General features: G+C 39.8%; 1 protein-coding gene across 1 annotated transcript in view; it reads left to right on the plus strand.

The window, feature by feature from the left end:
- The window catches only part of LOC136877557 (targeting protein for Xklp2), a 238,789-nt gene that overhangs the window by 194,012 nt on the left and 29,870 nt on the right, over positions 1-14,907 (plus strand). The window contains exon 9 of the mRNA XM_067151698.2: positions 3,228-3,368. Coding sequence (XP_067007799.2) covers positions 3,228-3,368 — 141 coding nt within the window. The remainder of the gene's footprint in view (positions 1-3,227; positions 3,369-14,907) is intronic.

The raw sequence follows: 14,907 nt of genomic DNA on the forward strand, positions 1-14,907 counted from the left end.
AGTCCGGTGGTATTTGAAGGTGCTCAAATACGACAGCCTCGTGTCGGTAGATTTACTGGCACATAAAAGAACTCCTGCAGGACTAAATTCCGGCATCTCAGCGTCTGCGAAAACTGTAAAAGAGTAGTCAGTGGGACATAAAGCAAATAACGTTATTATTATTATTATTATTATTATTATTATTATTATTATTATTATTATTATTATTATTATTTTAGGAAGGCTCGACTTGTGCCGGTAACATAATGGGCTGACTCGGCCTAAGCAAGGAGTCACCCTCGTGATTATGAAACTACAGGTACATATATGTACAAATATTTACAACAGAAATAATTACAACAAATACATTTTATACAATAAATACAAACTACTTCAGACTTCTTATGTCCCCGTTTTTGGAATCTGTTCTTCAGTATTACTGGAACTGCGGCCTGGAACTTCATGCTGTTTGGCGTGAGTCAGAGGAAAAGTCGTTCCTAGGAACTTCCTCACAATGTGGCAAGTGCTCAGGTGGTGATTATTGTTTTAAGAGGAAGTACAACTAGGCAACCATCCTCTATATAACACTAATCAGAGGGAAAGAATGGAGGGAACCGACACTTCGAAAAATGAAGATATCGGCCAAGGGAAGACAAGGGCCGCAAAGGGCGTGAAAATGAAAGACTCCCTAGCCCTTGGAAACCTAATATCATCGGGGTCGGAAAAGAACATGAGTCGACCAAGAGGTCGGATAGGATAGATGAAAGTGAGGAACCTAGCACAAGTGGAAGCAATGCCCGGACTCAGCTAAAGGCCCCGTGGTCGCCACCCCACGCTCCAAAGTTCAGAGCCCCTGGGGCCTCTTTTAGTCACCTCTTACGGCAGGCAGAGGATACCTTGGTTGTTATTCTACCGCCCCCACCCACAGGGGTGCAAGTGCTCAGGAGGGTGGCTTTCTGTAGTTCTACGTACGTGTGATGATGCAGGTTTAATGCGGCCAGAGAGCTGTGCAAGCATTTTGGAATAACACCGGTACATGATATTACTATTGGAACTGTGGTGACTGATTCTAGTTTCCACAGGCGTTGTATTTCTATTGCCAGTTCTCTGTATTTTGATATCTTTGTGGCTATTGTTGTTTGCAGATTGGAGGTGTTTGGACAAGCAATTTCTATAAGGGATGCGGATCTTTGATTTATTGATTAGAATAATATCTGGCCTATTGTTGCTGAGCGTGACATCAGTTATGACTTCTCGGTCCCATAGTAGTTTATATGAAGATTTTTCGAGAATGGGTGGGGGTGTATATTTCCAATATGCAGTTGATGACTGAAGAAATCCACATTTTACAGAAAGTTTCAGGTGAATGATTTTTGCTACCTGATCATATCGGTGCTTATAATCGGTGTTGGCCAAGTGTGGGCAACCAGAGATGACGTGCTGTATGCTCTCTGTAGTTCTGGAACAGTGGCGGCAGTTGTCTGAGACAACTGTTGGATCATTCATGATAAATCTACGGTAGTTCCGTTTAGCAATTACTTGATCTTTATTATTATTATTATTATTACAAGTGTGGCGTAGCTCTTCACTTAGAAGAATGTTTTGAGGTGTACCACACCCAGCAGACGTACTAAAATAGCGGCATTGGTAAGTTTTTTACCTCGTTATCATGCATGCAGATTTTCAGAAAGGAATATTTACTGGTTGGTTTTGTATGATTTTCTAAATAATAGTGTGATGACGGCCGTTGAGCTGTATTTAAATGTGATATCTTAGTGCACTCCTGTGGTATTTAAATGTGAGGCGAATGGGGTAATCTACTAATTACAACCAACCTATGTAGAACATTTCTTACACTGTACAGGTTAGGTAGCTGAATGGAATACAAATAAAATATTCTAGCACAACACTCCAGATCATACAGTAAGTACTACTTAAAAAGATTTACAAATAAAATCTTCTACAAACACTTTCCACTTCCCATATATTCTACACCTGTGTCATAGACCAGCAACAAGTCAGCTTGGATGACAGCTTCACTGTTTGAAGAGTATATGCAGGCATTAGGTGCCAAAATGGGGAGCGAGAACAGGAATATTGTGGTGTTTATGGACCACTGCCCTGCTTATCTCAAGGAGTGGCCCCATTTAAGGGATATCAAGATAGAATTTTTTCCACCGAATACTACATCGGCATTACAGCCCTTGGACCAAGGAATCATTAAGATATTGAAGCAGCAGTTGTGCACTGTATGCTGCTATGCATGGAAGCAGGCAAACCCATCTACAAACCATCTTTTTTGGACACAATGCCTCATCATGGGATTCAGTGGAGTCTGTAATAATAGCAAATTGCTTCAAGAAAGCAGGCTTCGGTGGTAGTACCAACAGCATTGTTATGGAAGTTGGTGATGAAGAGCCAGGGTGCTAGAAAACTATACAGGAGAAGATGGAGATTACCAGTAATTTCGACGACTTCACTGCCATTGATGATATGGCAATCACTTGCGAGGAGCAGACCATCTGCAAGGAAATTCGAGAAGAAGAACAAGAAGAGAAGATTCCCATAGTATACAGTTTCTAGGCCTAATTCTTTCACCTCGCAGAGGTGCATAATTTGAACCCAACTTGAGTTCTAATCCGCAGTTCAAATACTTATTCTCCATCACACTAATTTTCTCTTTAAGTACGTCATTTTCAACTTAAGAATCTGTGTCATTTTGCAGAATATTTATAATTTCCAATGCATTTTCATACTCTCTATCTTTAGATTTCGAGCCACAATCACAGATGAAAACATTCGCAACGCACTGTTCACAAAACCAGTCTTCATTTCCATTAATTATTTCCTCCCTGGGCCTCCTCCCACACTTAAAATGCCATCAGCGATTGCACAAATCACACAAATGCCGTTCTTAACTATTTTATAGCATTTACCACACTTGGCATCAAGTTTCACACTTACTTTCTCAGGAGTAGAAATAAGTGTTCATATTACTGGTATGGTCCATCCATCTGGTTCCCCACTGCCATGGCAGCACAGACTGTGTTTACACTAACTCTCGTGATAACAGATCACAGCTGATACAGGTCTGGGAACTTCCAAGAAGTCACAGTATGGTGGTGGTGACTTTTAGCACGTCTGTTTATACAGTCGATGCTTGTATAATGTGTAATTTTGCTGAAGTTCCTTTGAATTTGTTGATATTTCTTTCATTTTGTGTATGTTACACTTGTTTGCTTTTTCAGATACTCAAACAAGAGAAAGAGGCAAGAGAATTTCGTGCCCAACCACTTCCAAAGTTCATAAAGAAAACTACAGAAGTGTCTTGCTTATCCGGTGGTTCAACCTTTGATGTTATCCATTCTCCAAATAGCTCTTCATCAAAGGTAAGAATATTGTGTGTAGCATTTAGATCACATTTTGCCATAGAGTTTATGAAGGATCTCCTGAGTAATGGAAACTTTATTATTAGTTTGATAAGTATAAAACTTTGTACACTTTTCATTCAGTTTCAAGGCATACTACCCTCAAAACCTCCATGAGTCTATACATATAAAATAAGAGTTTTGTCTGTACATTAACCAGAATTTAAAAAGAATGGTATTTCTGTATCGGTCATGTCCACAGTCACAAGGAAGTGCAATTTTTTTTTACTTTTCCGTAATTTCTGTCTGTATATACGTACATACATCACAAGAAAACTGCTGAAGAGAATTTAATGAAAATCGGTGTGTAATGTTGGGGAACAAGTTACAACAACCTAATTTTATTCTCCCTTATTGAAATGGCAGTTACGGGAAGGCCTAAAATTTAATTTTCAAATATTTGTTATTACTGGTTCTGCCAATAAATATTACTTAAGTTATATAGTATTAGATTTCCAATCATTTATGTCTTATACATTTTTACCGTATTGGGTATGATAAGAGATATTCATGAATTTCGATTTTTGTTACTAAAAGTCCATATCAACGTCGAACTACGAGAAAACGGGAAATCAGAATTTAATGAAAATCTGTATGTAGAGTCGGGGATTCAAGATGGCGGCGAGTGAATGTCTCAGTGTGGGTATCCTCTGTGCTACTTTAACAATATGTGTGGTTAATCAAGGATTTGCTGTCTTGAATTGTGTTGGAATTTCTTTCGAGGAATTTAGTGGTGATGTGGAGTGTAGTGAGTTGGTGATCTGTGATGATAGAATGGTGAAATTAATGAAATTTTGTTCGTGTGCCACGTGGTCGGGCTGTGACCAGCTTACGCACACTACGGGACCGGCTTCTTCAACTGCTGCGAGTGATCCGCCTGCAGGTACACAATGGAACATGGAAACTTCCCTCGCCCTCTCACAGACAGGAGACTGGTTAACTTCGGATCTTAAGTTTTATTTTCCTTCCTTACCGACGGCTAATCTGTCTTGTTTCCTTGCAGTCCCAACATCGACCCACGATTTGTTGAAAATACACTGTCATACACGCCGTTCCCTGTTAAGTTTCTTACCAACACTGTTACTCCTGTCTGGTGATGTGCAAATTAACCCTTGGCCTACAATGAATGAGCTCTCTGTGTACTGTCAAAATATCAAGTCCATAAAAAATAAGATTTCAGATTGTGAACTTCATGTTCAAGAATTAGCTGCTTTCGACGTTATCGCCTTAAGTGGAACTTGGTTGATGGATTTTGTGTTAGACTCTGAAATCCCACTCTCTAAAGAGTTTTCCTTATTCAGGGCCATCGTAGAACTAGATCCTGGGGAGGGGGTGTTTTAATCGCCGTCAAATCTAAATGGCATGCGACCCTATGCTTCGACCTGATGAATGACTGTGAAGCTGTTTGGGTTGAAATTACATTTCATAAGATAAAATATCTATTTGCATGTTTCTGTAGACCACCTCGTTCCTATCTCAACTATTCTGAAGCTTTTCTTTCCTCTGTGTTTAAAGCCGTTCATTCCAAAGATAACATTGTCATACTAGGAGACTTTAATCTGTCTCCTGGATTTCCCCTTCATTAGGTCAGCCTTCTAATAGCCTTGACAGATGGTACATGGATCATTATTGGACTGAACTTCAAACAGCATGTCTTGGAAAACACCTGCGGAAATAGTCTTCTTGACTACCTGCTTTCCTATAACGAGCCCTCGTCTGTTTCTGTGGGACGAAATATTTTTAACTCCAACCACAAGTCCGTTGAAGCAACTTTCACTCTCACCTCTCCCCGTGCTCCGAGATGTCATCGACCTGTCCTTCGGAGCTCTCTGCCTGTGTGGCATAAAGTTGACTGGCACACTGTGAATCGTACCCTGTCCCTGTTACCATGGCATTTGTTGATGTGGGTGAAGTTCAAGATGCGGTGGACTTATTTTATGATTGGACGCTTGCTGTGATCCGTGACTTCATTCCTACTCATTCGATGTCCAGAAAATTTCCCCCATGGAAGAAGAGTCATACTAAAAGAATCTGAACAAAAAAAAAAATCGGTAGCCTGGAGACAATGGAAGAATGCGCCCTCCGAGAGAAATTATAAATTATTCTCTGACCTTCGCAAACACCACAAGTATTTATTAAGGCATTCTGTAGCCAGTGGAGCAGATAGACCTGAATTATTCAATGAATATTATACCTCTAATTTTGTTAAACCTGTGTGATATGCTGATTTTCCTAAAATCAAACCTGTTGTTTCCCATAGCCTCAGTAATATTTCTACCACTGAATCTTCCTGATGGTCTCAGTCCTAAGAATGCAGCATCAACTCTTTCATACCCTATTAGCATTGATATTCAATCGGTGCTTCTCTGTCGGCTACTTTCCGAGCTCTTGGAAACTTGCTTATATCACACCCGTTCTTAAAGGTGGGCAGAGGTCGGATATCACAAATTATCGCCCGGTCTGTGTATTACCTGTTTTATCAATTATTTGTCAAAGGATCTTCCACCAGCATTTGCTTGCGTTTACAATTTCATATATATCCCCTCCAGCAGCATGGTTTCCTTCCTGGAAGCTCCTGTGTAACTAACTTGGCTATACTCCATCATGCCACGTCTGCCATCCACGCGGGCTCTCAACTTGATGTATGCTATATCAACATCGCGAAGGCCTTTGATACTGTGGGTCACACGCTTCTTGTATACAAACTTTCTGAACGGTTTAACGTGCATGGGAGACTCCTAGCTCTAATTAATAGCTTTCTGAGCAAAAGACTACAGCGCGTGGTCCTTGATGGATGCAGTTCTTCCACCACCACCCTCTCTGGTGTCCCGCAGGACAGTGTCCTAGGTCCACTTTTTTTTGCCCTGTTTATTGATGACCGTATTGATACTGTTTCCCACCATTCATGTGGAATCCTTCTCTTTGCAGTTGATTGTAAAATCTTCAAGCAGATCGATTCTCCTACAGATACAATCCAATTGCAAAATGGACTTGATTCACTGTCGGGTTGATATATTACATGGCGTCTTTTTAAACCTCATCCCTCCAAGTGTTCCACCATTTCGTTCACACTTTGTAAATCCCCTGTTCTACAAGAATATCACCTACTGAACCAACCAATTGCTCTTGTTGACAATCAAAAAGACCTAGGAGTGCATTTTGACAGTAAATTGTTGTTTGTCTCGTACATAAACAGGGTTACCTCACGTGCTATGTCACTCCTTGGTTTACTCTACAGGTTTTCTGACATCACAGATGTAAATGCCCTCAGAGCATTCTACGTTTCCTGTATCTTACCTATTGTTCAATACGCCTCTCCAGTCTGATCCATTTCTGCTTCTTCAAACCTCAGCCACCTTGACCTTGTACAATCTTTTTTCTGTGCTATCCTCAGAGCCAGGGTCCCTGCATGTCACAACCTAAGCACTATCCAAGTGCTTGGGAAACTGAAACTCAACACTCTTTCTACTCGGAGGAAAGTAGCCGACCTAAAGCTGCTATACAAAGCAGCTAATTGTCTATTTAGGTCTCCAGATTTAGCTTCCTTATTCCCCTTCACGTCCCATCCCGTAGTACCAGAATGAAGACCCTATTCCATATTCCGTACTCCCGGCTTCCTCTCACCCAAAGGTTCCTTTCTGTATGTATTCCAGCAATGTTTAATACTTTATCTAGCAACAAGAACCTAGACATCTTCATAACGTTTCCTTCCTTCTGTCATGATATTTCTCATATAACTTAATTTTCCTTCTTGTTCTTTCCTGTTCTGCTCCTGTATTTACTGTAAATGTATTTTTCTTTGTTAATATTGTTGTTTATGTAAATATGTATTATAAATGATTGTACAGTTTTATTGCGTATATTTGTGTCCTTTGTAAATATTTATATATCTTCTATTTTAGATTCATATCTGTTGTACATAGCTCGGATCTTTGTAATTCGGTGTTATGCTGTTGCTGATCTTGAACAAATAAAAAAATACTGTCTACGGTGTAAATAATTTTATTCGCCCTGGTTCAAATGGTAGTTCGGGAGAAGGTGCCTAGCTGCCACTCATTTCCAATATATGGGATTACTGCTGTGTATCGAGTGTGACAGCCTGCCTGAATATTTGTGAGAAGTAGGTGGGGAATAAGATCTCTCCTCTTTAGCATGCCATCCCTCTAGTTCATACATTTTCTTATATCACTGGTACATAACACACTGGTTTATCATAGCATTCCAGTGATTCAGTCCCTACACTGAGGCACTGACTGGAATGAGCAGTGTGCACACTTAACGGATATGTTTAGTGTACGGTTTTACAAAAATACAATAAGTACACATACATACATATATAATGGAATAATGGCAGATAAGTGTTCAGGGTTTCTGCGGCCTGGTCATTCCAGCTCTGGAATTATGGACTGTTAGATCAGCAGCATAGTACTGTACGTTAAAATTGAAAAAAGAAAGAAAAAAAAAAGCGGTTTTTCTATTGAACGAGTACTTCAGATGATAGTATTGCTTTTAATCGCAACATTCTTACTGACATTGTAATAACCTGTGTTGACTTCAGTTGGGAAAACCACAAAGACAGTCTTTCTGAGAATCCCATAGCGAAGCATGGGTACATTAGCTAATTAAGAAATAAAGCAGGTGTTATGTCATAAGAGTGGTGATACTGAGAAACCAGGTTTCAGTTATAAGGTAGATATAGTTGGTTTTTAAGGATATTTATAACAATAAAGTATTAAACTACTGTATGAATTGTGTTTTGGTTGTAAAAACACCTGTTTTTCTGGTTTGTTAGAAATTTGGACTGGCTATTAGTTTTCCTCTGTGAGGAAAAAGATGGTTTTACCAACAAACCAGCGTTTTTTACAAATAAATTTGACATTACATCTCGATTCTCTGTTTTTGGATGGACCACGGAAAAAAAGTAAAGCACGGGAAAACAGAAAATCAGGGAACGAATGAACCCTCAACAATTTGGCTAAACATCACAAAAAGGAAATATGTGTACTTGTAATCTTACAAACACCCCTAAACCAAACCAAACTACAGTCCCAAAGGGCCTTTGCCTATCAAGCGACCGCTGCTCAGTCCGAAGGCCTGCAGATTGAGGTGACGCATGGTTAGTGTGAAGAATCCTCTTGGCAGTTATTCCTGGCGCTCTAACCGGAGTCGCCATCACACCATTCAATAGCGCCTCAATTAAAGGTAATCGTAGAATAAGTGAACCTGGAACCAGCCCTCATATCCAGGTAAATGTGCCTGACTTGGCCAGGAATCGAACCAGATCCTCCGGATGTGAGGCAAGCAAGTTCAACCGTGGGGCTGGCTTCAAACATTACCGGTACACGAATTTAAAATCTCGAAACTTGACTTCAGTTTTACCGGGGAAACTTCGTCAGTTTCCTCGGGAAACTTCTTTCAGTTCAGCAACTTTGATAAATCAAACTGTTCGAAAACCTAATACGAAGCCAAACAACAATCGACCACAAGTAGTTTTTAATTCCCTAACCTAATAAAATAAAGCACATTGGGTACAAAAGCACCCAACATGATGGCGAAATCCCATTAAAAAAAAAATCTTCCATTGTAATTTGGTCACCGGTATACTGTTCATAGTAAGTTTATGGAAATCTTGTACCGTGTAAATTGGCCTACATCGAATTTTAAAGGTTATGTTGAACTCAAGAATATGGTTTTGGATGCAAGTATCTATTCTCAAGTTCACAAATGCATTATTTTCAATTCTGCCCGTCACTAATCACGATCAAATTGGAAAGAAAAAATATCATCAAAACTTCCGAAATTACGGTTATTTGCGACCTTGAGCTCGGCTAGAAAGCGCGCTCGCTGTACAAGTCGGTACGAGTGCGAAATGATACACAATTTTTTAATGTAACGTGCAGATAAAACGACAAAACAGTAATAGGCAATCCCAAAACCTCTCATGGCTTTATGTATGTAAAACCCTTCTGGTCTCAATAACATAATCTTATCTTCTTTCTTTCTTAATCTGTTTACCCTACAGGGTTGGTTTTTCCGTCACTCAGTGAGGGATCCCACTTCTATCGCCCCAAGGGCAGTGTCCTAGAGCGTCCGACTTTGGGTCGGGGATACAACTGAGGATGACCAGTACTTCACCCAAGCTGACCAGGGGCCTTCGTGGGGGATGGAAAGATTGGAAGGGATGGACAAGGAAGAGGGAAGGAAATGGCCGTGGTCTTAAGTTAGGTACCATCCCGGCATTTGCCTGAAGGAGGAGAAGTGGGAAACCATGGAAATCCACTTCGAGGATGGCTGAGGTGGAAGATAGGAAACTTAAAAGGGTCCACCTTTTCAATACAATAAATGTTATAGTTTATTTACAACATATATTTACACTTCGAACTAGTTTCTACTCAGGTTACATCCCGAGGCAGAGTGGACCCCGTTCCAGCCCTTGCAACACTTATCAAATTTCGTGGCAGAGCCGGGAAAAATCGAACCCGGGCCTCCGAGGTCGGCAGCTAATCACACTAACCACTGCACCACAGAGGCGGACAACATAATCTTATACCGTACGATAATATTAAAATACCGTACTAAATTTGTGTTACTTAAGAAGGTGCAGTTTCGATTCCTGACTGAAAGCTCGGTGACTATACAGTGCCATGAGGGAAGTGCCAAAAACCTGTTCGGCAATACACTCGAAAAAAGTAAAAAAACAAACGTCTAACCCTGGACATAATGTAGATGTTTTTCAAGTACGAACATTTGACGAAACTCGTTCCATCTTCAAGTAGAGCTGTTGAAATACGCTCTGTGTCCTTACATTTTTTTTTTGGTGGACACACTCTTCTTTATGATTTCGATTCTCTAAACAATACCACCCGAATGCGATGCTAAGATGGTCCCTTATCATCGATCGCTTTTCCGGTATAGTACTTCCTCAAATTACCGCAGTGATGGGACTTTAACACCAAAATCCGTATGCTGTAGCCGTCCTTTCATGAGATACAGTTTCTTGAAAAATGTGCGATCGAGGATTTAGCGTTGATGGGACTGAAATTTCTGGACGGTTGATACGGAAAATAGTTTCTTTGAGGATTTTTACAATGTGATTTAATTAGTATGCTTGCAGGACCATGTAATTTGAACAAATAAAATGAGAAAACAAAGCTTCCGGGAACACACAATCGAGGTTCTACTGTACATGAAGTGGTCTAAAATTTTTCAGTTGTAACTTATTAGCGATTATGACTCAAGTTGCCACTAATATTTTCTTCTGCAGAACATACTGGTGACCATATAATTTAAATTGCTCAGTCTTCTTCGTTTGGAATGGAAGTAAATGGAATTGTACACTTGCCGACACAGAAAGTGAGCATCCCCTGAGAGGTATGGGTCCCAACACATTCAGGTAGGAGGATAGAACATGCAACAATGGCCTTGCTGAGTTACATTCTATTTTATTGTCCTTATACGGCCACAGGACATCGCTTGTTACATCTCTCGGGTTGAAATATAATATCTATGCAGTGGCCACATTATTGTAGTAATGTATCTAACATATTTTGTTTGGTGTTTTTTTTTTTCCTTCAGTTTTGTTAAGTGTCTAAGAACACAGTCTCTATCACCCAACGCATTAGCCATGCATGCTGAATCATTGCGAGTTCTGCTGCTTGCCTCTGCTGTCAAGCGTTTGAGTCTTGTTAGGCTAAAATATTTTTATGTTTATTTTTATTCCTACACTGATGTGTATATGACGATTCACGTAACTTGTGTAACTTTACCACGCTATTGTTGACGGTCAGCAAGTTTGTATCCCAGGTCTTGCTAATATATAATATTAGCGGGGTTATTATTATTGTTATTGTTATTATTATTGTTATTATTATTAGTGTATGATGTGTAAATGACAATCAAAATATGACTTCACTTTGATATTTTAATATCCAAATTTTTAATCCACGTAATCACTTCTGGTGTTACTTTAAAAGTTAGCGGGATGAAGCACCTAAACGGAAGAGACCATAATATTCCCTATGGAGGACATTGCTCCATTCTGTGCAGCATTCCTATCCCAAACCCAACACACAGCACTCGGCCAGAGCGCCATGCTCGCCAGACATGGTGGATTGTATCGGGTACCATGTACCAGCCAATTGTTCACCAAGGAAAATGCTCTCATCTGGGAATGACATTCAACCAGTTGCATAGCTAGCCCTTTGTCCTCGGCAAATACAAGGCGGTATACACTCTGCTCATCAGAGTTCTCGTTTCTTAGCTGCTCACCGGTATTGTAACACTGTTTCATTCAAGTGTCTCATAGCTGTCCTCGAGGTGCTGGGGAAACATGCAGCGTGGCATAGCTGCATGGCATTTATGACCAGCATCCAATGGGCTTTAGCGATCAAGCGATCATCCTCTTCCAGGTTAATGACCCGCCACAAACCAGAACCAGCATGTGTACTTACATCTCCTGATTCTATATCCTGTGCGTTGCCATATTTTTTCGGATGCTGCAGCAACATCCAGGCCTCTGTTACAGTTAATTTCCTTGTTGAATAATAGCAACTGTGTGTTCACGAATATGAGGTCCTTGGTGTGCGATACTTGCCAGTAGAGTGACCTACTTGTGTGTAATATGTGTGTATATGGGGCGTTGTGTAATCTGATTGGTTTACCCGCTGTTGCTGCCAGAGAGATTGGGTGCAGGTGGGGAGGAAGCAGTATCCCAAGTAGATTCGAACCTGCCACATTCCTGCTGAGAGCGGGAGTCCACATCCACTGGGCTGCAGCGCTTCAAGAACAGGTATGAATAACATACCTATTAGTCTGCCTGCTGCTCCCATCTTGCTCATATTTTGAGCCATTTGTGGGAAATGGTTCTATCTAATTGCTTCCCACACTCTTTCTTTGTCGGCAAGTGTGCATAATTATATAAAAGATAGTTCTTGGTGATGAAAACCATAAATGGCTGCAGCAGCAGTAGCAGCAGCATTTAGAATTGGAAGCATTTTAGGCAGTACGATTGGTGATCATGTTTGGAAGTTGCTGAACAGCTGTGGAATGGATGTGAGAATGAAGGCTGTTTATCCATCCTGAAATCTAGCAACATTCTACACAGTGGAAGTACACACTCACTCTGTCACAGAAAGAATTAACAGTCTGTGTCAAGTAAATTATGAAGACTATGTTTTAGGACATCAAATATGTAAATTTCTTCCACTGCTACGTTGGTGGTTAGATCATAAGATCTTCGGAGTAGCCATGAACGGCTGGGAAACTTTCCTGTTCCACATGACATAGACCCATCTTATTGTATTTATAAAATTTTCAAAGTGAAATAGTGAGGGACGAAAGTTATCTTTCAAACTGCCAAGTTTCTGCATTAAAAGATTTTTATAAAAGATGACCTCTACCTGTGTATGGATGATGCTAAACTATCATGAGTGATATATGCAAGAGAGATTGTTTTACATTATTCTATCAGTCGCCACTGATATGCATTTAGGGCAGTCGTCCAGGTTGCAGATTCCCTATCTGTTGTTTTAGTCTTTTCTTAACACTATGAGCTCAACGAGTCAAGACAGCGTCCCTACCCTGTGCCTGCGTGATTTAAACTCAGAAAAAATAAACAACTCAGTTTTGTCAGTTTTTGCAGTATAAATAAACAAATTTATATACATTTTCTAGAAAAGTGGACTATCGCATGAAATCAATTTAAAAATTTGTACCTTCAGCATTGGAAATAAAATCAGACTACAATATTGGTATATTCTGTTATCCTTGTTCACGCAGAAAAGTTAGTTTTCTGTCACTGTCCATTTATTATCCTCATTCCATAATTGTAACACTAGATCTGGCACTTCCCTCGCTATTCCCGTCAACCACTTATCAATATATAACAGATCCTTCGTTGTGGCTGGGTCACGACTTTGGAATTCACTCCCAGCTGCTGTCAGGAACTCAAGCTCAATATCGAAATTTAAGACTGCATGTAGAGATTACCTGTTGAATACCACTGATTGTCTCGTGTGATTGTTTCGTGTGTATGATGACGTATGATAGGTTGTGTGATTGTGATTATTATTATTATTATTATTATTATTATTATTATTATTATAGTGTAATGTACATAATTTTAGCTTCTTACTCATGTACATAGATCACTTTTATGGCCATACTTATATTTCCATTTACTTTATTACTTATTGTGTTCTCTTTTTGCATTGCTTTTTTTTCAGTTTGTATCTTACTTTTTCATTATGACTTTGTCTCTCATTATCTATACGCACCAAATTTTATTCTATTTTGTTTGTTGAACTCTGCTTTCTTTCTTCATTATATGTTGTCCAAATCTGTAATTTTTAGCTTATCTTTGATTTTATGATAGAATAGTACATTTCTTTTATATATGTATTATCTGTAGATTAATTATGTGGTTAAGTGTAAGAGAGGGCCACGAGCCCTAACTTCGCCACTGCTAAAGTCAATACATAAAAATAAATAAATAATACCTAGCTTTGGTATGGTAACACTCAAAACATTCTCCTATGCAAGGACCTAAGTCATATTTTCAGCAATATACGGTTGTCATTTTCTTCATAGTACAGTCCGTGTTGTGTTTGGGCTTGTTGTAGCAAACTTTGCACGTTCGCTGTCACGCCCATGCCCACTGCAGTTATTCTTTGTGGAAAATAATCTCTACCTACTAGCCTTCCCGTAGATGATGCTCATGATTCTTCAGTAATTTCAGCAGCAACACTACTCGAACGTTCACAAAATTTCGAAAGGGGAAGAAAAAACGGGCATGTTCTCAAGAGCAATATCTTGTTTCCATTGTGTTCTGATGGTTCTGATGATTCATCATCCTGAGGGGCTTGTAGATTTTAATTTTCTTCAAAATCACTTTCATATAGAGCAGAATCTGAATCATTTACAAGTTCTGTAATAATCTGTTCACTTTTCCATGGGCTGTATGCACGCATAGGATTTTCTTTACTTGTACTAGGTCTGGGATCCATGTCTCAATATACAGTATGAATAGATTATTTGAGAGATGGTTGCAGACTGCTGTGTCACTAAACTTTCATTCTCAATCTGTGAAGTCATCATTAGATCATGTACGCATAAATTTGAGCTTATTGAACCAGAGCGTGCGAGGAGTACGTATGTCTGCAATTAGGTAAGATCTACCTGAGCGCACATGGCTACGAAACTTTGTCCCAAGGTTGCACCGCCAATCACTATCGATCAATAACACCACCTATCAATAGTAAAGGAAATCGACAACATGTTAAAACAAAAACTAATTCGATAACATGAATAGCTTTTGAGTGACTGAATTTCAAATTTCTTGGTAGTAGTATTACTAACAGCGGCACTCGGGTACACGCCGCGTGGTAGTAATATTATTACCACCAGACGCATAGTGTTAACCCCTCAGCGTCGCAGCCGTTTAAAGAGCTTCCTACCCCGCGGCCGGATGAGATTTCAATTACGCGCGACTGAAATACATTGA

The sequence above is a fragment of the Anabrus simplex genome, chromosome 7 (genome assembly GCF_040414725.1).
Source record: "Anabrus simplex isolate iqAnaSimp1 chromosome 7, ASM4041472v1, whole genome shotgun sequence".
NCBI lineage: Eukaryota > Metazoa > Arthropoda > Insecta > Orthoptera > Tettigoniidae > Anabrus > Anabrus simplex.